Source organism: Amphiprion ocellaris, chromosome 14, assembly GCF_022539595.1.
Source record: "Amphiprion ocellaris isolate individual 3 ecotype Okinawa chromosome 14, ASM2253959v1, whole genome shotgun sequence".
NCBI classification, from domain to species: domain Eukaryota; kingdom Metazoa; phylum Chordata; class Actinopteri; family Pomacentridae; genus Amphiprion; species Amphiprion ocellaris.
In genome coordinates this window covers 3,451,864-3,477,562 of record NC_072779.1, presented here as the reverse complement: position 1 = coordinate 3,477,562, position 25,699 = coordinate 3,451,864, and the positions used below count along the sequence as shown (strand labels likewise).

Sequence of the window (25,699 nt, the reverse complement as noted above, 5' to 3'; positions counted from 1 at the left end):
CTGTCATTTTGTTTCTGGTTTTTCACGCTTCCTTTTTGTTTTGCTTGTGTTTTTTGTCATTTCATGTTTTACTTGCTGTTTTGTGCATTGTTTTTGTCGTTTTGTTTTTTTTTGTCTCGCCTGTGTTGTCTACTTTTTTGCTGTTTTGTTTCTCGCTTTCCTCATTTGTTGTCCTGTTTGCGTCATTTGTTTAACATTTGCCTCATTTTGTCATTCGTCCATTTTTTGTCTCTTTGTAAATTGGCGAATTTTTTGTCTCTTGTTTTGTTTCGGGTTGCTTGTCTCATTTTTTGTCATTCCATGTTTTGCTTTATTTGTTGTTTTGTGCATCATTTTGAGTTTTTTTGTCTCGCCTATGTCGTTTGTCCATTTTTTTGTCGCTTTGTAACTTTTTTCTAATTTTTTGTCTCTTTTTTGTTTTGTTTCGAGTCATTTGTCTCATATTTTGTCTTTTCCTTGGTGGGTTTTTTTGTCTTTGTTTGTCTGACTTTCGTCATTTTGATCATAAAGTAAAATACTACACTGTTCAGTTCCAGATAGCTGTGAATAAAATTAGGAGTTGTGGTTATTTATAGGTTGTTATGCTGTGATTTCACTGGTCACTTAAGATCAAACTGGGCTGAATGTAGAACCTGAACTAAAATGAGTTCACATCCCTGTTCGAAAGAGGGATTTTTCTCTAACTGTGCCAAACATCTAAGTTTATGTTCCGTTTTGAGCTCCATAATGAGAGAAATAAAGCTAAAAGACACACTTGGATCTCACAAACATGTTGGGTTCATGTTGAAGATGAACAATAATGAACAGCAACACCCACAAAGCACCACCAAGTTTCATCAGAATCATAAAAGGGTGTAATCTGTAAATTACACACATTATGGATCACTTACTTCCCAATAACATTAAGATGATCCATTCTACTATTTACACTGGAGGCGGTGAGACAGATGAGCAAATTACTGCAGTCAGGATAACGCTGCAGATACCAGAGAACAAAATGTGCACGTTGGAAACCTTTATTCTGGATGTCCTGGTTCATGTTAAATCTTCTCACAAGTCCTGCTGCTCTAAACATTAGCGTGACGTGTTTTTTGTTTCACCGTGAATATGTCTTTTCTGTCAGCGAGCAGCAACAGGCGCCACAGCAGGACAGGAAACCAACTCACTCCTGCAAAGTGACTGCATTTCACTGCTAGTTACAGTGATAATTTGCATAATATTTCATTGTTTACAATCTTATTTGCAACCAGTTGGACTGTAGTACCACTAAAAACTGCTGCGAGGATCAGTTCAAACACAGTTTTTGTTTAAGTGCCCTACTTTGCATCCCTGCAACAATCCGGAAAACACAGAAAACACCATACAATGAACTCAAAGCCGAGCAGTGTTTCAGCTAAATGCCTGAAAAGCAAATGTCAGACCAGCCTGAGCTCCACAGTGAGCCCTGACCCAGCAACACAGACCACATTACTGCCTGATGAAATATACTAGCATGAATTGGCAAAAAGTAGACGGCACAGGAAGTGAAGCTACAGGAGCCGGTGAGGCTAGCAGGGCAACAGATGCAAATTATAGCGCTTCTTATCAAACATTTGGCTGTCATTTGTATCTCTCAGAGGGTGAGCAGCATCCCTCCACCTCCACTTAGACTGAACTTTACCGTCCCCGAAGGGAAACCAGTCTTCAGCAAAGTCTGTTGCTTTACCTAAAGGCATTAAAGAAGCCTTGTGAAAACACCAGGAGACCTTTAATCCTCGTGTTGTCCTGCGGTCAAATTGACCCGTTTTAAAGATTGAAAATGTGGAAATAAAAAATATATTTTCACAGTGAAACTTCTGATGTCCACATTTGCAACATTTTTGAAATCTTCAAACATTTTTTCGTGGAAAAAAAGAAATGTTAAAAATGTTTCTTAAGAACATTAAAAAAAAAAGTCTACCAAAATCCAGCGAATGTTCTTAAAGAAAATATTAGAAGTTTTACTGATATATATGGAATCACTTTAGATATTTTCAGGTATTTTTCTGGAAGATTTTTACTCATTTTTTGAAAATATTTACAAGAATTTTCTTACCAAATTTGGGTGATTTCTTTAAAATAAAACTTTTAAGGAACTATTGGAATTTTCTTCCTGAAGTTTTTGCAAATTTAAAGTTTCAAAATGTGGGGGGAAAAAATCATAGTGAAACTTCTGATGTCCATATTTTCAACACTTTTGGGATTTTTTTTGGTGGAAAAATAAATGTTAAAAATGTTTCTTAAGAACATTCACCAAAAAATCAGATTTTTTGGTGAATGTTCTTAAAGAAAATATTATTAGTTTTAGTGATATAAGTAATCACTTTAGATATTTTAAGAATTTTTTTTGAAGATTTTTACTCATTTTTTGAAAATATTTGCAAGAAGTTTCTTGCCAAATTTGGGGGATTTTTTTTTTTTTTTTAAATAAAACTTTTAAGGAAATTTTTAAGGAATTATTGGAATTTTCTTCCTGAAGGTTTTGCATATTTTCAGAAATTTGAGGATTTTTTTTGCTGAATTTTTGGATTTTTTTCAGACAAGGAAACAATATTTTTTGGTGCCTATAAATGAGGACAACAGGAGGGTTAACGACAACTACTGCACTAGTCCTTACTTTTGGACCTCTGCAGGAACAAACAATAGCTTCCACCAGGTTGGTTTCCAGAGAAGAACAGATATTCAGAGTCTGAGATGCATTTTGGTGCTCGTTTCCTACCTGCATGTCTTCACTGCAGTCCAGAGAATAAAGGCAAGGTAGCTTTTTGGTGGCACAGTTAAGCCGCCGTACAAAGCTGTAATTCAGTATCTAATGATTGTCTAGGACGGCCCAGCAGAACATCAGTTATTTCACCGTGTGTAAACATAAATAAGGATATAGACAATCAATATTTCCACACACTTAAGCCTTGATTACACTTCCTTGTAACTGCACACATGGACAGCTGAGGACACATGGCAGTTATTATAGCATTTTCCGCTCTAGTATCCATATATTCAACACATGCAAACGACTACTCTTGTAGACAAATTTAGACTCTCAGACTTGGGCTGATGACAAAAATTACGTTACACGGACTCTTGAGTCCTCATAAATACAACACCAGCCTTACGTCTCACTCCGACTAGCTGGATATTAGCTTGTTGTTGCTTGTAAAAGTCTGTAAAGTGTAAAAATGACAGAGAACACATTAACTGCAGACTGTAAATTTGTAAAACTTAAATTTAAAATAATTTCTACACCATGACAAGTTGTTTTGATCATAAAGTAAAATATTAGCTGGCTCATTGCTCTGTTGTCATTTTGTGTCTCATTTTTGTAATATTTAGTTTGTTTTTTTGTTGTTTTTTGTCTGACTTGTCATTTTGTTTCTGTTTTTTCGTCTTGTTTTCTTTTTGTCTCGCTTGTTTTTTGTCTTATTTTTGTCATTTCATGTTTTACTTGCTGTTTTGTACATTGTTTTTGTCGTTTTGTGTTTTTTTTGTCTCGCTTGCATTGTTTGCCTACTTTTTTTGCTGTTTTGTTTCTCGCTTTTGTCATTTTTTGGCCTGTTTGCATCATTTGTATAATGTTTTTTGTCTCATTTTTGTCGTTTGTCCATTTTTTGTCGCTTTGTAATTTTTTTGTCAATTTTTTTGTTTTATTTCAGGTTGTTTGTCTCATTTTTTGTCATTTGTCTAAATCTGATCGAAGCTGAAGGCCCGCTACCAACCCGCAGCCTTAAGCAAATATGTCCTTCACCATTCCCATGTGATTCAATGGGAAGCTACATTTAATGTGATCCAACTTTAAAAGTATCCTGTGGGGAATTTCACAAACAGCCGCTCTATGGAGAATATTTGCACCATGCATGTGCACGAGGAAGACAAAGATGAGATAAACACTCCTGGTTCCCAACAAAGGCACAATTTAAACATTCATAAAGTGATCTTTGCAAATGTTTAATAAGGAAGAAAATCCCTTCAGTGCATTTCTCAGGCTACACAGATACCACCAGTGTGTTTGGGTAATTATCGCTGTATGCAAACATCACCTCTGTTTACATGAAAACTCCACAGGGCACCTTTGAGGGCCATTCTTTTGCATAAACCCTTCTGACGACCACAGAAAGGCACAAGACAGGTTTTCCAGGACGTAGCAGCGACTTACAGATTGGACTGAAGCATCACATTCGTAAATATTCCTGAGGTTTGCCGAGAGATTTCTGGAGGTTTTAGAACTGTGTCTGTGTACAAAACATGGCATCTCCAAAGTCCGGTAACGACTCCTTAAATTACAACTCTTAATGATTTAAAAAGGTTCATCCTCTCCTCGTATGAACCTTTTGTTTGAAGCAACGCCTGTGTGGGAGCCGACTACAAACTTGTGGATGTAAATTTATGCACTTTGGAGATTTCTGGGCAAACAATAAAGACACTTTATGCATCGCAAGGTAAATCGAGTTGGACTATCATTCATTGGTATGGTTCTTAAGCGCATCAATTACGTTTGTATGCTTCCCGGTTGGATCCTCTCAGTGGCTTAAAGCATTGGCTTGACCTCTTTAACAGCCTGTTTTCCTGGCATGTGGGCAGTCAGCATGCTGGTAGTGTGGATTGTCTGCACGAAGACCCTCGTCAAACCTTGCAAATTTGTGTGGATGATGAAATTTGTGTTGCGCATAGCCTTATGATTAGCCTCGAGGCTGTAGCCTTGCACAAAGCAGCCAGAGGGAATCCAGTGCTGCAAGCCAGAGTCTCGACGGTGGTTTTCAGGGACGATATGAAGAATGTCGCCACACGCCCTGAAGACAGTCATGTTTACCATCAATACTTTTAAAGACTAAAATCTGTCGGGAGCAACCCCAACCAGCATTTTACTCAACTGGAAGTCTGATAATCCCCTGCTTGAACAGTTGCATGTAAGATCTTTGAGTTTTAACAAACTTTGCAGCCTTACATTTATACCGGGACAGTAGTTTGAAAGCCTCAGATCATTTCTGCGCTCTGTATGGAGACTGAGCTTCTCCCCATCCGACCATAGGTGAAAAACTCTCTCTTCTGTCACCAAAACAAGTGGTGGGTGGTGACGATGCTTCAACCATTCATTCCACAGTTGGGCTGCGATGGCTGGATGTGCTGCAGGTTTTATATACTTTCTATGTGAGCTCATGAGGTGGGTTCTCTTGTCCTGCATTTTATGAAACGTCATTTTCAAGTCTGCACGTTTGCCCTGGTTTCAGCCGGCTGCAAGAAAAATTTCCCAGATGAGAAAATGTTCAAACTGAAAGTTCAACGATCTGAAATAGTCGGAAACCAAGTCAGCAGCAGCACATCTGAGCCAAGTGCACAATGTACCGCTTGTTCCAGTCCACTCCATTAAAGTCGCACAGTAACATACTGGCGTTGTGAAATACATTTTAAGCCATGCAGCTTGTACTCTTATCCACAACAGGACTGCAGATCTTGTTCAAGGCCACACTCACAGCACACATGACTCTTTAGAAACCATTCTGTTGTTTTAGCAGACTTAAAAAGACTCAGCTTCTTACTCTTTCCACTCTTGAGACATTCTGCGACAAGAACTTCTCCAAGGATGCCCCTGGATGCTTTCAGTTTCTTTTTTACCCATTTTTACTTGCATTTTTGTTGCTTTACGTTCCTTTTACAAATTGTCTTGATGCTTTTTGTGTTTTATTTAAAGCATTTTGGATTGCATTGGTGTTGAAAAGTGCAATACAAATGAATGTGCATTGACTTTACTTGCCTAACGCTACGTCCACACTTTTTGAAACTGTGTGGAAGAATCTCTGTGCATACTAGCGCACCTACAACACATATCGCATGACCATTTACATACACTTTGCAAATGAACGCTGCTGGTATAAACATAAAGCAATGGGTTGATTAGTTTTAAATAATATTCTGAAGAAAAAAAATATTCTGAAGAAAAAAAAAATATTCTGAAGAAAGAACAGCTATTTGTTCTCCATGTTGATTTAACTGCTGGTAGTCAAGGTTGATGTCTTTATTTTTTTCTGGTAAAGTCACACATGACTGAAGGCTGGTGAATGAGGGGACAGTTGAGGCCCAATCAGAGTAAAAACATGGGGTTGTATGCATTACTGTTCCCTGACGTCTGAGTTTCTGCCCGCCAAAACAACAACAGAAACCCGGAGTTTCACACTAAAACACAGTCAGAGCTTTCAAAAGTCCTAAAACTCTGATAAAGTGTATACATTAACCCTCTGATGCACAACCTGGGTCAAAAGTGACCCAAATCCAATGGAAAATGGGTATCTCCTGCCCTATACTGCGCATCAAAGGGCTGTGCATATTAAAATAAAACTGTATGTAGCGTGGATGAAGTCTAAAACATCAGATATCCTCACAATACTGCCCATGTATGAATATCACTGGACCTCCAGATGTTGCTTTATTCTTTTCCTTACAATTTATTCACATTTAACAATCAAACCGAAAGCAAATACACCATTTTATTCAGCTGATCACAAGTTATACACACAAAACCAGTGGGAACAGCTTCCAAGCAGACATAGCTTTACGCACAAACAAGAAAGAAGTGTAAGAGCTTCTATCAAACGTTCCTGAAGACATTTCACCCCTCATCCAAGAGGCTTCTTTAGCTCTGAGATGAAAACAAAGCTTTGGACCCTGCTCTAAAACACACAACAAGCAAACCAGCTTACAATCTGTATTAAACCTCGTGTCGTCCTGCGGGTCAAACTGACCCGTTTTAAAGTTTGAAAATGTGGAAAAATGTATATTTTCACAGTGAAACTTCTGATGTCCACATTTTCAGCATTTTTGGGAAATCTTTGAACATTTTTTGGCGGAAAAAAAGAAATGTTAAAAATGTTTAAGAACATTCACAAAAAAAAAATCGAGGATTTTTATGTGAATTTTCTTAAAGAAAATATTAGAAGTTTTACTGATATGTATGTAATCACTTTAGATATTTTTAGGATTATTTTGGAAGATTTTTACTCATTTTTTGAAAATACAAGAATTTTCTCTCCAAATTTGAGGGATTTTTTTTTTTAAATAAGACTTTTAAAGGATTATTGGAATTTTCTTCCTGAAGGTTTTGAAAATGTTCGGAAATGTGGGAAATTTTTTTGCTGAATTTTTGGATTTTTTTCAGACAAAGAAACAATATTTTTTTGGGTGCCCGTAAGTGAAGACAATATGAGGGTTAAAGCAACTCCGATCCTTGAAAGCAGCATCAAGAAAGGGGGCACTACCCCCCGGCTATCTCGCCCACTGGCTCCCTGCCATGTTTACAACATGTGCTGATGTGACAGCTTTTGGAGAACATCCATCCAACCAACCAACCTGCCTGGGCTGGTCCAGATTCTGGGTACAAGCTGTACTCAAGTCCACATCATGCTTTTAGCAACCAGCTGACAAACAAAGAAGCAGCACAGATAGCCAGTCGGCAGGCCACAGTCACCACCACCACAGTGACCTGACTGTGACTGCAGAAAGATTACACCAGTGTGAGTGGCTTATGAAACCACGTTGCTTTGATTTGTGATCAGACTGCTGCCTCTTCCGCATCAGGATCACCAATAATCACTGCACCTAATCACCTGTGTGGCTGTGACTGAGTGGGATAACGTGTATTTTAATGATTAATAGCAATCTGATGTCAGGAGCCATGATGACTCTGCCTGCTAGCCTCCATGCTAACACGGCTAGCTGCGTGGACTAGTTATAGAGCTGCCTGGTTTGCTCTGACAACACACACACGACGTGACAACCGACTCAACAAGCACCAAACAACCGGATCCCCTCACTTTTAACCAAACTAGAAAGATATCGGCCCTCAAACGGCTAACCTTGCCGGCTAGCCAGCTAGCGGCGCCCATGCCTTTCTCTTCGGGGAACACGTGGAGAGAACACGTGACGTCTCATAACAAACCTGCTCCGCTTTTTTATTACACGTTAAACGAGCAGATGTTTAGTTTAAGAGCCGTGAGCCGATATGAGAAGCTCAAAGAGGCTGAGCGTGTTTTACACAAGCTGGCGTGGAAGTGGGGAGAGTAGCCAGCTAGAAGCTAAGCTAACACCTGAATCGGAAGGGCTTGACGGCGGACTAGGCCGAAGAGGAGTGTGTGTGTGCTATTGTTAGCCGGCTAAGCTGCTGCTGCTGCTTTTTTCCTGCTAATTGATGCAATGCGAGACATGGGCGGGTGCTTGTATGTGCAAACAAACATGCAAAAGGTAGAAAAATGCACGTTTAAACACACGACACGGGGCTGCAAATGTAAAGCCTGTGCACGGTGACACTGCTAAAAATCCACGTTCCTCCCCACAGAGAAGCCAGAAAAACACATGCACTTTGGAGCCCAACTTAAATGAAAACGCGTGCATGGTGTGTGGTGAACTTTACAACGTGTCACGGGCGTGTGCGTGTGTCAACTGCATCTTTAAACAGCGTGGTTCGGCGCTAAACTCAAGCAAAAGTCGATTTTAAATCGACTTTTGCTTTAGTTTAGAACCGAACCACGCTGTTTGGGAGCATTTAAATCGACTTAATTACCCCTCAAGAATAGCCCCAACTAGGGGCAGGGATGGGGGGAGGGCTTTAACTCCACTTATAACCAGCTTGTTTGTCTGCTACCTGCGACCACACCTGCACCGACACACCGTAAATCACCCCGTCTGGGAGGCTACTGACCGTGGTGTGCTTGTCCGTTCACGCTGACCACCGTCACCGCGTTCATTTTCCTAGTCCACGGGTTCACCTTGGGCGGGGGGGCTTCGGTAAACTCCTTCTTGCCTTTAACGCCCTCCTCGCTCGGCTTGTCGTCGCTGTCACCGCCGCCTCTGCCCTCCTCCGTGGCTCGCTTGGAGGTCTGCTCCTCGTCACCGGGGCTGCCGCTGCTGCTGCCTCCCCGCTCGGCGACACCCGTCTGCCGCTTGGCCCCGTGGCCCCGCTCCTCCTCCGGCTCGCCGCGGATCACCTTGCCGTGCTCCTCCGCCTTGGCGAGCGGGTTGCCGGGTAGGAGAGCCTCCACCTGAGTGGCCATTTCCCACCACCGTCTTTCTTCTCCCCCCTCAGGATTACCAGTCCTCCCCTTTCTCCCGGCCCGAATTCGCTCTTCGATTTCGGGGGGGAATGTGAAGTTTCTCGGCGGGGTGGTGCCGCTCCTCGGTGGCTCCCAGACCAGCGGGGCTTCGACCTAAGACGCGGAGCGGTCGGCGCTCGGTTAAAACATGTAAAAAAAAAACAAAAATAAAGAAACGTGTCCGAGGCCTCTCAGGATTACAGGCTGATCTCCGCCACTAGCAGCAATATGGATGATCCCCACCACGCGATACCAGGGGGCGCGCACGTACGGAGTGGAGGGGGAGTAGCCACGTAACGCCGGGAGCGCGCTTCTGGGTCAGGTCGAGATGCTGCTTTCAAGTGCTTCCTCGTCGTAAAACGCTCCTAATTTTCAATTTCAGAAGTCGTAAAGTGCCACTTTGTCTGACGCATTCAAGTGCTTTTAGGAACGAAATCCACCACGGATTAACCAGGGGTTTAATTTATTTAATTCAGCAGTTAAAAAAAAAAAAAAAAGACAAATTAAATAAGAGACTCAGTAGACTCAAGACAATGAGACAATCAACCTGCAACCTCTGTTCCATATACTTTCACTTTCAACTTGTGTGTGTGTGTGTGTGTGTGTGTGTATATATATTATTTGCACCATTTAACTTTGATTCATATATTTATTTTGCTAGCATCTATCTATCTACATGCACACACGCACACACATGTGTGTGTGTATGTATATATACATAGATAGATAGATAGATAGATAGATAGATAGATAGATAAAGTAAAATTAAAGTTGGGACAAACCAGGTAAAATACATAAATATGACAAAATACAGTTGTGGTTTTAAAATAAACTGTCGTAGGATGCTAAATAATTCAATTAAGTTTATTGTTTTCTATATTTTATACCATTTATTAATGAGATACTATGTAATATTACAATTAAAGTTGGGACAAACCAGGTAAAAAGATGCAAACATGGTGAAATCCATTAAAACATCCAACAATACTATTAATAATACAAAACATACAACTAGTTTGAAAGCTATGGTTCATAAATACAGCAGTAGGTTGCTAAATAATACAATTAAGTTTAATTTTATGTATATTTTATACCATTTATTAGTGACAGACTATATGATATTAAAATTAAAGTTGGGATGAACCAGGCAAAAAAAATGTAAACATGATGAAATACACTAAAACAACCAGCAATACTATCAATAATACAAAAAGTACAATTAGTTTTAAAGTTGTGGTTTATAAAAACAGCAGTGGGATGCTAAATAACTCAGTTAAATTTAATTTTATACATATTTTATACTATTTATTAATGACAGACCATGTAATATAAAGTTGGGATGAACCAGGTAAAAGATGTAAACATGATGAAATACACTAAAACAACTAATAATAATACAAAATATGCAACTAATATAAAAGTTGTGATTCATAAAAACAGCAGAGGGATGCTAAATGACTCAGTTAAGTTTATTTTTGTACATATTTTATACCATTTATTAGTTGCAAACTATGTAATATTAAAATCATAATTGGGACAAAAAAGGTAAAAAGATGTAAACGTGATTAAATCAACTAAAAATGCGATTAATAATCCAAAATCAGTTGTTTTTATTTTGCCCTTTTATTGCATTTGCTCTCTTGTTCACGTCATTTAACTCCACGTCAGTTTTGTCCGACAGACCTGAACGCACCGCGGGGCTCTGCGTGACGTAGGTCTCGCCCTCTGAACATGTCCACAAATCACCGTTACCTCATTAAATACGAGTCCAAAACACGAGCGTTTTACCGCCTCTACCAGCTAATAAGCCCTCCTTGGACACAACACACCATTTGTTTGTCTTTTAGTCACATATTTAATGTGTTTTTCTCATCTCTAGCGTGTAAACAAAGGAGGATACACGCGTGTAAACCTCCGTCCACCGTCCACACACTCCACACACGTGTCCACACCGGAGCTGCACGTGTGCCGTCACGCCTGCTTTCCACAAAACTTGAACATTTTTTCCTGTGAAGTTTCCCCACATTGAGTCCAGTGATAACAGCTGTATGTTCCTGTGATGAGTCAGTGTGTCTGTGGTGACATCCATGTGTGTCTCAGCATTAAAGCTCCTTTATTTAGTCCCTCTGCTGGATTATATAAGAGCAGCAGAGGTCCAGGTCACCATGTGCAGCTATCTGATCCTCAGGGTGCCAGAGAGGCCCAGAGAGTTCGGCAAACGGTGAATTGTGTGTTTTTAGGGGAAGAAAATTATGACTTCTGTGCAGCAAAAAGAGGAAAACAGCTCCATGTGAGTCACTGAACTGTAAAAATAAAATAAAACTCCATGCACGAAAAATTAAAGGTTTTCAGCTGCCTGCTGACGATCACATGATTGTGATCCCACTACAAATCCACCTCTGCAAACTTATCAGGACTTATCTGTTAAATGATACAAGGAACAACTGATTAAACTGTGTCCCATCAATTCCTGCTACATATTTAGGTCACAAGATTTCTTTTGTGGTAGTTTAGTGTCCCATTTTGTTAATTTTACGTGTTTTTACGTCCCAGTTTGGTCGTTTTCCATCATTTTGTGAATGACTGAAAAAATTACAGTAATTTTCCAGATTTTCCCTGTTTTGTTGAAATGGTGGAAGCAAAATCACAAAAAAAATTTAATTTACATGTTATTTTTAAAAAGAAAGGGGAAAAAACAAATAAAAAAGACTAAAACTGTAAATAATGTCCAAAAGTAATTATAATTGACAGATATTGCTTTTATTTGAAAGAACAAATATTTATATGAAGGACAAAATTGGGAACAATTTTTGAAACTGTTATATGTTCAGTGTTTTGTGAAGTTACAAACATCTAGTAAAAATCACCAACAAAGTATTAATTTACATTTAACTGTAAAAAAAGACTGTAATTTAACAGATTTCCCCCGTTTCATTGAAATTACAGAATTAACATACTAATTTACATTTTATTTGTCAAAAAACACAAAAAAAAACCCTAATAAAACAGGCTTAAACAGTAAATAAAATAAATATATATAATATAAAATAATAAAGGGCTGCACAGTGGCGTAGTGGTTAGCACTTTCACCTTGCAGCTAGAAGATCCCTGGTTCACGTCCCGGCTTTCCCGGGATCTTTCTGCATGGAGTTTGCATGTTCTCCCTGTGCATGCGTGGGTTTTCTCTGGGTACTCCGGCTTCCTCCCACAGTCCAAAAATATGCTGAGGTTAATTGATCATTCTAAATTGCCCGTAGGTGTGAATGTGAGAGTGATTGTTTGTCTCTGTATGTAGCCCTGTGACAGACTGGTGACCTGTCTAGGGTGTCCCCTGCCTTCACCTGAGTCAGCTGGGATAGACTCCAGCCCCCCCATGACCCTAGTGAGGATTAAGTGGTGTATAGATAATGGATGGATGGATGGATAAAACAATAAATATAAAATAGAATAAATAATAATATATTATTAATAACAACAATAATAATAATAATAATAATAATAATAATAATAATAATAATAATAATAATAATAAAATACAAATAAAATACAAATATAATAATTTACAAATAAATATAATAATAATAATAATAATAATAATAATAAATGTCTACATAAAATCTGTACTTTAAAAAATTACAAATTATTCATTATTTTTGAGATTTTTTTAAGCCATGACTAAAATCTTGTTTTACAGATATCTGCCATTATTTTCACAGTTCTGTACAGTTTTTAAACACAACAAATTTTTACTTTTTTTTTTTTACTGGATTGTTTTTTTTTTTTATTCATTGTAGATTTGAAGATTAAAACTAACTAAATAGCATGTAATATGGACATGTCATGAGCAGTTTACTGGTATTAAATAAACACCTTTTAATCTTTTACTATCATGTGTCTCAAATATACAGTGTGAGAAATTCACCATCTGAGACCTGAAATGTGTTTGAAAAGTTCTGGGGAACAAGAACAGGAGCTTCAGCTGCTGCAGGATTCCTCACGTGTTCATGACTAAACTCTGAAATATGCGACCGATCGCTGCATGTATGTGCGGACTGTAAATAGCTGCATTACTACGAAGGGCGCAGCGTCGGTTGCTGTGTTTGAATGACGGGTGTGTGAGGGAGAAAACTGTAAATGAAAAGAGAAACTGAGAAAGGAGAAAGAGAAAGAGCTGATCATTAAAGTGACAGTAATGACAGATGAGTTCACATCCATCATATATTCACACACACCTTTAACAGCTGGTAAACTGACTTATTAGACCAATAAAACAGAACCTGTGATTCAGTGTTCAGTCCTCACTGTCACAGTAAAGAGATTAACTTTAAAATCTGTATTTTGTTTCCAATATCTAACCCTCATGTCGTCCTGCAAGTCAAAATTGACCCGTTTTAAAGTTTGAAAATGTGGAAAAAAATAAATATTTCCACAGTGAAACTTCTGATGTCCACATTTTCAGCATTTCTGGGAAATCTTTGAACATTTTTTGGTGTAAAAAAGAAATGTTAAAAGTATTTCTAAAGAACATTCACAAAAAATCAACCAAAATCCAGCAAAATTCACTGGATTTTGCTAGATTTTTATGTGAATGTTCTTAAAGAAAATATTAAAGTTTTACTGAAGTTTTACTGAAATTCGCTGGATTTTGGTTGATTTTTTTATGTGAATGTTCTTAAGAAACATTTTTAACATTTCTTTTTTTCCATCAAAAAATGTTTAAAGATTTCCCAGAAATGTTGAAAATGTGGACATCAGAAGTTTCACTGTGGAAATATTTTTTTTTCTACATTTTCAAACTTTAAACCGGGTCAATTTTGACCCACAGGACGACAGGAGGGTTAATCAAAGTTCACTTTCAATACAAATCCTCATTTGTCTTGATTTTAAATCAGTGGGTCAATTTGAGCCTGAACAGAAGAGGTGTCTCATGTTAATTTATCAACATTACTCCATAATTTTTTTTTTTTATCAATATCATGTAAAAGTATTGTATTTTATATGTGGGTCTTTCCAATATACATTAAAAATGCTTTAACATGCATTTTTGATGAAAACGAGTGAATTATCCCCATTAAATCATGATCTGTGAGAGGTAAACAACACCATTACTCTGAATATTGATAGAAATGATGATTAATGGAGTTAATCATGAGTTATAAACAATGTTTATTGTGATTTTTTGCTTTCTGACACTTCTGGATAATTAAACATGCCCCATTTTGAACATCACTGGTGTTCCTGAGAAACAAACCTAACAGCAGGGTTAATCTGCACAACATTAAATCTGTCGAATTCTCTCCATAAGTAGGTACAGATGTGGATTTTGTGTCAACAGTCATGCAGCATTTTCCTGTTTATATGAAACACCATAAAGTCAAAAATGAAAATAAAAGCACCAAAACTGAGAAAAAAACCCTGCTTCCCCTCTGTTAAGGTCTAAAATCCCCTTCCTGAGTGGGGTGTGGTGGATAAGACTGGACGGGCGTCCTCCTCAGTAAAGCCTCTGGTACATTTAGATCACGTGGTTCCCGTCAGACAGCTGATCCTTCAGGTGAGAAAGCAAACAGTTACAGGCTGTACTTCTGCCTGAACACAATGTATGGAAAAGGTGTGGAAATCTGTGTCAGATAAAAGCTTAAGGGTTTTATCTTTATTTAGTCACTGAGTTTTGTAATTCAGAGCAGAACAAATGAAACTGCAATGCACGTTTAACTGCAGTATATTAGCGTTCCTCTTGGTTTTCTTAACAGGAAACTTTAATATATGACATACCAAGACAGAGACAGGAAGAAAAGGTGTTTGAAATCTAACCCATGACAGTATATGTAGTTGGATATAATGTACAAACTTTACATTCCCTTTCCATTAATCTGACTCAACACGTCCGCCTCCAGTCTGAACAAACACTGTTGTAATCTAACGAGGTTGAACCCAGTGACTTTACCACATCACTTGGAGCAACACTGGATAGAAACACTATTATATTGTGGTCACTGATCACTGCAGTCTAGGATGTAACTGGTTTAATTGCATAGAGGCTTATTTTGGATCTTCTGGATTGTCTGATGCTGCAATCTCTCACCATATATCATCATAGATCTGCTGTGTAGGACTAGATGTTTATGTCCCTGAGACACCTAAGACTAGGGGATGGTCTAGTGAGTGAGTTCATCCTCTGGGTTATCAAATGGGCACCCTCCTTCCTCGGTGTTTCACTGATAGACCCACGACACCTCCAGAGGGTACAGCAGTGAATCCCAGTGTCCCAGGTTCACCCTCTAGATACCATCTACTCACCTGAAGGCTCAGGTGGAGTCCTTTCTCTTCATCTACAGCTACTGACTTCCCTTTTCAGCAGCTCTGGACAGGTCCTTGATCGCCTGCCGGTGGGCCTTCCCATGTACTCCCATCTCCCGGAGAAGCCTGGATGTGGAGGTGGCTACGGACTTTAATGTCTTGATGCAGCAGCTAACATTACTTCCATTCCACTTAATGTTTGAACCACTTGAAATCACATTTAGTAAAAGGGCCTTTTGTTGGTCATTACTCATGAAAAACACATAGATTTTCCCTTTTTGTTGTATACAGCAACTAGAAGCAGATTTTGTACAGAAAGACTGGCAAAGATGGACACAAAACTGTTTTTCTTCATTGATTTTGACATATTATTGAGGGTGTGTTATTCTGATTGCCACCGAGGCCTTAGCTGGCAGGGAGGCTGACAGATAGAGCGGTATGTCATCAGCATAGCGACGAAGAGAGAAAAGATTGTGAAAAGATAATTAAACCAAGAGAAGAGAAGGGGGCCAAGAATAGATCCCTGAGGAACCCCAGTCAGAGATATTAAAGGAAGAGACTCGCCACTGAATAGAAATCTATAGGACAAACCAAAGAAAGATTGAGTGCTTTGTAACACCTATAACAACTAGGAAACATCTGACCAATTGTGTTCTGGCATTTATGCATAGTGTTGTGAAACTATGGGTATGAAAAGTTGAAATTTAAGTTTTTAAAAGCTTATTTTCACCCAAACTTTTAAGCTTTGTTTGTCGGATTTGACAAGTGATTAATGCATACATGCAGGTTTTTGTGTCCGACTGACCATTGCAGTTATGGCCCTTTTTCCATTGATTAAGATAGAGGTCTAGTCTTGTTGCTCAAAATAGCTGCCAGGTTTCAGGTAGGATTCAGACTAAAGAAGTAGTAACTCATTTTACACAATGATGAGGCGTCTGTTTAAAGTTTGTCATGTAAAGTACGTAACATTTGAAGCTGTAATGCTTTTGTTCAATTAAAAATGTCATTTATCTGCAGTTATTATTATCATTACTTCCAGGTTTAGAGGTGTGAAAGTTTGACAGTAAAGTGCTGAAAACGTATTCAGTCATCCAGTGATGTTTGTGTGATTTTGGCTAAAAACAAGACATGACGCATCAGAGTCAGACCTGTGGTGATGATACCGTCTAATCTCTTTTCCTCTTTTGTGTCTGCCAGGCTGAGCCATTCATAACAACACAAAAAACACACAATGTGGAGTAAATACCTGAGTTACCTTCAGTCAGTCTCACAGATCAGTTTCCTCACTGGGGCTGATGGATTCTCTGTAGGAAGCAAACAGACAAATACTCAGAATACAATCATTTCAGATGACAATATCAGTTTATTTTTTGCTATAATCATCTGATATTCATTAGTGGCGTGGTAACAATCTTGTTTTAAACTTAAATCAAGTCGAGTAACAGTTTTTTTTTAAGTTTTTAAAAGGGATTACTCATGAATGATGAAGCATTTTGAATCATAGTACATTTTTTTCCTATTTTATTGTGCTAATTTTGCATTATTTCATGTCTATTTTTACAGTTTTCTTTGTACAAATCTATAGAGCAATGTTTGAAGTGCCATAACTTTGGAAAAAAATGTAGGTTGAGCATCGAAATGCCATAAATGCAAAAGTAAATTAAGAAATAAAGTGACATACGCTACATTTTTAAAGTTCCTATTGGTGCCAAACACAGGAAACAAAAAAAATAAAGGTTTTATGGTTGGTGAAATATCGGAGTAGACAGAAACACTGATGTTTTTTGACCAAATTTACACCATCGAATAACTGGTTTGTATTCATTTATCGAAGCAGAGTTGTACCATGAAAGACCTGCAAAATTTCAGGACTCTACCTTCATTATTTCTCAAGTTGTGTCACTTCAAATACTGATCCACAGATTGGAGCAAAGACAACCCAAAAATCAACATGACCCCACCTTCTTTTAGAATTTTTAATTCAAAAATTAAGCTAATGTCATCTCTGATCCCAGATTTTACACATTAAATAAATAAAAATCTAAGTGAACATGGTCGGGTGTGGGACATTTGGTGAATCGAGGTCAATGAATTGATGCACATGAGCACAAATTGTTGAAAGAAAGTGTGTGTTTGAGGCTCTAAAGCTCCTGTTGGACTACACCCAGACTTCAATGTTCAAACAAATCTACACCCAAATGTAGCAGAAGTATGAAAACAGCACAACAGTGGATTTAACTTGATGACAGAATCATGAGGGCTGTTGTGTGTCTGCTCAACTCGTAGTCTTACTGGTTGGGTCAATATATAATTGAGAGACTTTTGAAGTCCATGGGATTTTATCTTGCATACATCATTATGATCATGTCTTTACAAATTCCATCATTATTTATTATGGAAACAATCACTTTAATAAAAAAATGACTGGATATCACTAAAATATCAACTAAATAACCGTCCGAATTTAATAACAACCACCTTCTAATCAGCTAAACAATAATAAAATGAGCTTATTCAGAAATAGTTCTGATTGTCTTCTTTTTATTAAGTTGAGATGATCATGACAGATATTTGTTTTTCGGCAATATATCAAATTTTATATGGAAAATAACAAATTGTATCACTTTCAACTAAGTTACCCGTTACGAAAACACCTCTCAAGGAAGTGTGTTGATTCCAAATCACATGACCTGCTCATTTTGTTTCTTTTTTGGTCACTTTCAGACTGTTTTGTGGGCATTTTAGGTCATTTTGTGTTCATTTTGTGCCCTTTTTGTGGTCATATTCAGTGTGTTTGTGATAATTACAGGTGTTTTTGTGGTCATTTTGTACATTTTTTGTCATTATTTTGTGTGTCTTGTCATTTTGTGTCTTTATGTGATAATTATCTGTCTCACTGAGTCATTTTGTGCGTTTCTGTGGTTGTTTTGTGTGTCTTTGTGCTCATTTTGTTTCTTTTTTGGTCATTTTCAGACTGTTTTGTGGGCATTTTAGGTCTTTTTGTGGTCATTTTGTGCATTTATGTGGTCATTTTGTGGCTGTTTTCAGTCTGTCATAATTTTAGGTGTTTTTGTGGTCATTTTGCAATTTTTTGTTGTTATTTTGTGTCTTTTGTCATTTTTCCGTTATTTTATAACACAATAACAAATAACAAATTGTATCTGTGTCTGAGAAATCACTTTCCACAAAGTTACTCATTACAAAAACACCTCTCAAGGAAGTGTTTTTTTGGTCATTTTCAGACTGTTTTGTGGGCATTTTAGGTCTTTTTGTGGTAATTTTGCAACTTTATGTAGTTATTTTATGTGTCTCTCATCATTTTGTATCTTTATATTTATTATATTTATGTGTCTCCTTGAGTCATTTTCTGTTTTTCTGTGGCCATTTTTGGTGTTAATTCCAGATCACATGACCTGCTCCACATGATGTCATTTCCTCCTGAAGAAAAGACTGGCAAGACTCCAAGGTTTTCTGAGTTATTTAATATAAAGTAGTGTCTGAGTCAAGTGTAACAGGTTTACTACAATATCTTTATGAATAACTTTCAATTTCAACTTTACTCAATTGCATATATAATATTTAGAAGAATCTTTCTGTGAAAATGTCATGTGGTATTTGGTTATAGTTGATTTTAGGTCTGAAAACACCAAAAATGTCAACTAAGATACAAAAAGTCCCGCAATTAGACATTGACCCAATCGTGAAGGTTTCAGGGTCTGTTGTTGTGTCATTAATTGAAACTCCATCTCTTTGTCGTGGACACAAACACGTCTGAATGAGGCGTTAGACGAATCCCGGTTATTGTTAGAAAACCCTCCTTATGGAGCTCTCGTCACACACCCTCAGACCACATAATCTCTGCACATACATGCAGCAAAGCCTGTGCATTCACGGCCTCCGTCTCCTGTAGATACCGACATGTGTTGGCAGACGCACCCCCCCGAGGCCCCTCACTGTAAACAGGCTGGAACTGTGCTCTCCTGCAGCAGCCTATTCTTTGCGGCTGATGACACTGGTGACATGTAAAGCTCTCTGGCATTGTCCGGCCCGCTGCAGCTCTTTAGCAGTGTAATCACCAGTGAAATGGCAAAGGGCCACCGGGATGAAAACACAAGTCAGCAGCTGGTCAGCAAATCACAGCTGAAAGCCGTTAAATGGTGGATTTGCCCCGTAAGCAAGACGAGCTCGGGGGCCCTTTGTGGACCTGGTCTGTGGGTGAACAGGGTTTTTATCATAAGCATTTATGAGGGTTAGATTTAGCACAGAATCTCTCATCAATCAAGCTAAGGAACTTGACTAAAACCTGAGATTTATACCTCACACTGCAAAAACTCAAAATCTTACCAAGTCTATTTGTCTTATTTTTAGTCAGAATGTCTCATCCCACTTGATTTAATATAAATTCACTTAACAAGTGACATTTCAGCAGATGGAGGGACTTGTTTTAAGACAATGCATCTTAAATATCTTGTTAAGTCAAACAATCTTGAAATTATCTTGTTCTGAGTTGTGTTTTACAAGAAAATTCAAAATAAGTTTAACCCTCATGTCGTCCTGCGGGTCAAAATTGACCCGTTTTACAGTTTGAAAATGTGGGGAAAAAAATATTTTCACAGTGAAACTTCTGATGTCCACATTTTCAACATTTTTGGAAAATCTTTGAATATTTTTTGGTGGAAAAAAAGAAATGTTAAAAATGTTCGCTGGATTTTGGTGGATTTTTTTCTGAATGTTCTTAAAGAAACTATTAGAAGTTTTACTGATATATATGGAATCACTTTAGATATTTTTAGGATTTTTTTGGGAAGATTTTTACTCATTTTTTGAAAATATTTACAAGAATTTTCTTGCCAAATTTGTTTTTGTTTTTTTTTTTGTTTTTTTAAATAAAATATTTAAGAGAAACTTTTAAGAAATTATTGGAATTTTCTTCCTGAAGGTGTTGCAAATTTTCAGAAATTTGGGGATTTTTTTTTTGCTGATTTTTGGATTATTTTTCAGACAATGAAATAGTATTGTTTGGTGCCTGTAAATGAAGACAACAGGAGGGTTAATAGCCTCTAATAGAAAGATAGAAGGAAACATGTTGAGCTCATGTGTTGAAGCTGAATGTGGAGAAGATCCAGAATCACCATGTGGCAACTCTGTGCTCCACCTAGTGGAGGTTCAGGACCAGAGCAGAAGAACCGACTAAAAGTAGAAGTCTTTCATTCTTGTGTGGTCCAGAGGGACTTCGGTGAACCACAGAACGAGAATAATTCCTCAAAGTCGGCTACATTTAGTGCAGATAAGTTTCCAACCCGTATGAGATGCAGGACTGACATGAACGTGACTCCTTACATTAAAAACTCCTGCAAACAAAGACTCCTCTGTGTGAAACTGAGCCTCAGGGCAGTTATTAAGCTGTTAATCATTTCTATAGTTAACAATGATGAGTTCAACCATGCACACACACATACAGGCATGAAAAAATGATTAGATCACCCTTGTTTTCTTCAATTTCTTGTTCATTTTAATGCCTGGTACCACTAAAGGTACATTTGTTTGGATGAATATAATGATAACAACAAAAAAAGCTCATAAGAGTTTAATTTAACCCTCCTGTTGTCTTCATTTACAGGCACCAAAAAATATTGTTTCCTTGTCTGAAAAATATCCCAAAATTCAGCAAAAAATTTCTCCAAATTCATGAAAATTTACAAAACCTTCAGGAAGAAAATTCCTATAATTCCTGAACAGTTTCCCTTCAAAGTTTTATTTTTAAAAAATCCCCCAAATTTGGCAAGAAAATTCTTGTAAATATTTATAAAAAATGAATAAAAATCTTCAAAAAAATCCTAAAAATATCTAAAGTGATTTCATATATATCCATAAAACTTCTAATATTTTCTTTAAGAACATTCACAAAAAAATCAACCAAAATCCAGTGAAATTCGCTGGATTTTGGCTGATTTTATTGTGAATGTTCTTAAGAAACATTTTTAACATTTCTTTTTCTCCACCAAAAAATGTTCAAAGATTTCCCAAAAATGTTGAAAATGTGGAGATCAGAAGTTTCACTGTGGAAATATTTATTTTTTCCACATTTTCAAACTTTAAAACGGATCAATTTTGACCCGCAGGACGAAACGAGGGTTAAACTTATTTTGAGTTTTCTTGTAAAATACAACTCAAAACAAGATCATTTCAAGATTGTTTGACTTAAGAAGATATTTAAGATGCACTGTCTTAAAACAAGTCCCTCTATGTTGCTGAAATGTCACTTGTTAAGTGAATTTATCTGAAATCAAATGGGACGAGACATTCTGACTAAAAATAAGACAAATAGACTTGGTAAGATTTTGAGTTTTTGCATTGCAATTAACAATTTACATCTAAATTTAAATACAGCAACCTTTACAAGCAAGAAAATACCTTGCAAATGAATCCCACTACATTTTACAATTCCTACAAGTCTACACTTTTATCCAAAGCGACGTACATCTGAGAGTAGATACAACACCAGCACAAGCTATTGAGTGAGATCCATGCAGAACATCTGTGCTAAAGGTTTTGCTTTTGAGCTGCTGCTGCTGTTCAGGAAGTCTGACCGATTTTCTCACATTAACGTCTGAGGTTCCCATCACACCAAAACAGCAATTAGCCTCCGCTGCAACCTAAACTCTGCCATAAAAAAGGAAAAAAAGAGCCCTAAACTCCTGTCAGTTTATAGAACTCTATCTGCTGCTGAACAAAACCAGACAATATTTCAGCTTTCAGTGTGTCGGCTTCTGTTGCAACACTTTTCTGCACATTTCTTCTCCTGGTTGTGATAGAAGTCTTTCACCAGAAGCCCACATTCAGTGAGTTCTAAAGTCACAGCAACATGCACAGTCACGCCAAGCATGCTTATCAAAACGCTTTAAGCAACAAGTGTCCCGAACACACACACTTAGCAGGAGGAAAACCTAGTAGAGAAGTAGCTACTATACCTGGAAAAGAGGGAGCCGCACCTGACAATGTTTTACACAGGTATATATTATATACACTGTTTAACCCTTGTGTTGTCCCACAGGTCAAAACTGACCCGGTTTAAAGTTTGGAAATGTTGGAAAAAAAAAAATATTTTCACAGTGAAACTTCTGATGTCCACATTTTTAACATTTTTGGGAAATCTCTGAACATTTTTTGGTGGAAAACAAGAAATGTTAAAAATGTTTCTTTAAGAACATTTACCAAAAAAATCAAACAAAATCCAGCGAATTTCGCTGGATTTTGGTTTGGTTACAGTTAATTATTCAAATTTTGATTTACATTGAATTTTCATCTAAACAATAATTTTCTTCTGGTCGTAAATCGCATAAACAAGTGAGATTAGATGGTGCAACATTGTGTTGATGATCAGTTTGAACTGTTTCTATGCTTTTTAAAAATGGTTTCTGTAAAACTACCATGCCAAAATGATTTATACCTTAAAATTAGTACAAATTTCGAAGAATGGCAGCTTCTGTCTCATTCCTAGCGGTAATATTTTGTCACGTTCTAGTGTATTCTTATACACTGTAAATTGAGAACAGCTGGTTTAGTAGTATATTAATCTCTACACCAAGATAAATTCTGTGTATATGAAAATCTACTGGGCAAGAAAACTCAACTGAAAATCACTGCTAAAATCAAAGAGCTTAATGAGCTGCTTCATTATTGAGAAACAGAGTTGTTCATAGCTGCTGCTCACAAGACTGAGAAAGGCTATGAAGTTATATCCAAGGGCCAGATTCCACAGAGCAAAGTAGAATCAAAAAGCACAAGGAGTTCCACACAATCTCAAAGGTCGAGGTAGGAAGTCAAAATATGACCCCGGCACAGGAAAGAAAGGAAGAGTTAGACGCCATGAGGAATCCATGGATCACCGGGAAGACTGTTGAGGTGAATCTGAGCAGTTCTGAGAGCAACATCTCAAAGTCAAACTCAACCAGGAACCAGGGAGGACCTCATTTCTCCAACATGGAAGCTCACTTGACAAGAATGAAAGCCGTGTGGTCATCTGTTGTCGTCAAATGAGACAAAAATTGAGTTCTTTGGATGCAGGGACGTGGATTTTGCACTGAATCCCAAGAACACCATCCGTCCCTACAGTCAAACATTATGGTGGGAATGAAAGTCTGATGGGCTAAAAGTGGACAACATGAAGATCCTGGAGGAAATCATCAGGCATTTGCAGCATTGAATCTTTCAACAAGACAATACTCTGCACAAGCAAAGTGGCTGAGAAATGGTGAGCAGATGTCGACATGTTGGAGCAGCCATCAGGAATCTATGGAGGGAACCTCAAAGATCTGAAGATGATCACAAAAGAAGAGCGGTTCAAAACCCCAGAGGCAACAATGAGAACAGTTTGATTTGGTGGTAGATAAAGACTGATAACTGTGTCTGAATAAGTCCGGACATGACATTTTTAGTGAAAATGTAAAAGAAAAATAGTTAAAATTCATCATTACTGTCAAAAACACAATGACTCACCATCTTTTGTCACTTGTTTGGATATTTTCAGCCAGAAGAACCCCCAGAGGTTTGAGGTCACCCAGGCAATTCCATGTTTTCCATGAAAACTCACACTTTTATCTATGTGCTAACATAACTGCACAAGTGTTTCTAATCATCAAAGAGCCTTTCAACACCATTAGCTAACACAATGTAGCATTAGAACACAGGAATGATGGTTGCTGGAAATGTTCCTCTGTACCTCTATGGAGATATTCCATTAAAAATTTCCAGCTAGAATAGTCATTTACCACATTAACAACGTCTACACTGGATTTATCATTCATTTAATGTTATCTTCATTGGAAAAATGCTTTTATTTCAAAAATAAGGACATTTCTAAGAGACCCCAAACTTTTGAACGGTAGTGTAGTTGTTGCTTTATAGCATATTCAGAAAAAAATAAGTCTTGAGGCTAAGATGCGCTTGATCATAATTTAAATTTAAACACTGACATATTTTACAGTTTACATCAAGGATACTGTAAATGTGAGTTTATTTCTAAATAGGTCTCAGCAAAACAAACTTTTTCAAAGAATGTTCTCTGCCTAAATTATGTTTTATTCTTCACTAATCTGTTATTTATTGTAATAGTAATTGTCCTGAGGAGTTAGAAAAAGACTGCTTTTCTTTAAAAAACAAGGACATTTTTCAACACAACTCACACAGCTCTCTACCTCCATCTAGAGGCCACATGCACTTCAATTGCGCCGAACTCCATTTAAAAACACGGAAGTTTTACACTGTCATGCAGATTTGCAGAAACAAAGGCAGTTTACAGAAACAACTAGGACGTGATCAAAACTGTGGATGGAACCTCTACAATTCGGCATACAAATAATCCACCAAAAAGTTATTGTTTAAGATCAAAGTCGCTTTGCCACAATTAAATACACTAGTTATGGCGGGTGCGGCGATTTCAGGAACTTACTTCAGTCTCAATGCACACTGAGCTGCATTTGTTCCACTTGGATTTTGGACAACTGTTGCTTTAACGTCCTTCCTGCCTCCAACAAGAAACAAATTATTTGACTTGAGTCGTAAAAATCTGCATGTTTAACCTGATGCCGCACCCCTCAGCGTGTCTCAACCCGCTGATGTGCTCTAGAAGGAGTTCGGTAAAGTTGGCAAGATATTCACAGATTCGGACTTCCGGCATCAATAACTCATGAGATATACGTCTGGGACCGTCTGCAAATAGCAAAACTGCTGCAACAGCGAAGAGAGACATTACACAAATATTCAATAACTGCACTCATACACTGTAGTGTCACCAAAATCACTGAAGCCATCAATTGGCTCGTGCTGGTCATACTACAATACTTTGTTTGACATTAAATTTTTTAAAAAAAAGAATTTTAAGGAATTTTTATTAGTAATAAAATTCAATAAGTTCACTCTTATACATTGTAGTGTCACCAAAATCACTGGAGCCATCAATTGACTCCTGCTGGTCGTACTACAACGCTTGGTTTGATATAAAAACATATTTTTCATAATTTTAATGAATTTTATTATTTTATTAGTAATATAATAACTTCACTCTTATACACTGTAGTGTCACCAAATTCACAGGAGCCATCAGTTGGCTCCTGATTGTCATACTATAACTCTTGGTTTGGTAATAAATTAAAAATCAGAATTCTAAGGAATTTTTGTAGTAAATAAAATTCAATCCTTCACTCTTAAACACTGCAGAAAAAATAAACTCCATCCAACCATCAAAAGGGTCCTACTGATCATACCTTCAGGTTTTTTCTTCCAAGTATAGTCCGTACAGTCCTTAACTT

At 37.5% G+C, this 25,699-nt stretch overlaps 1 protein-coding gene and 1 long non-coding RNA gene across 9 annotated transcripts in view; both read right to left on the bottom strand.

Annotated features, from left to right (window-relative positions):
- The window catches only part of larp1 (La ribonucleoprotein 1, translational regulator), a 74,152-nt gene extending 64,805 nt beyond the window's left edge, over positions 1-9,347 (bottom strand). For all 7 annotated transcript variants that reach the window (XM_055017027.1, XM_055017029.1, XM_055017030.1 and 4 more), the window contains exon 1: positions 8,702-9,347. In XM_055017027.1, coding sequence (XP_054873002.1) covers positions 8,702-9,053 — 352 coding nt within the window. In that variant the 5' untranslated portion in view covers positions 9,054-9,347. The remainder of the gene's footprint in view (positions 1-8,701) is intronic.
- A 4,894-nt stretch (positions 9,348-14,241) lies between these two features.
- Positions 14,242-25,039, bottom strand: LOC111582560 (uncharacterized). 2 transcript variants are annotated; one of them, XR_002747333.3, is made up of 4 exons: positions 24,841-25,039; positions 16,636-16,693; positions 15,390-15,515; positions 14,242-14,637 (listed from the first exon to the last, which is right to left on the bottom strand). It is a non-coding gene; the product is annotated as an uncharacterized LOC111582560 (long non-coding RNA). The 2 variants fall into 2 exon arrangements; XR_002747332.3 differs by having other exon boundaries at positions 16,645-16,693.
- Between the last annotated feature and the right edge of the window lie 660 nt (positions 25,040-25,699).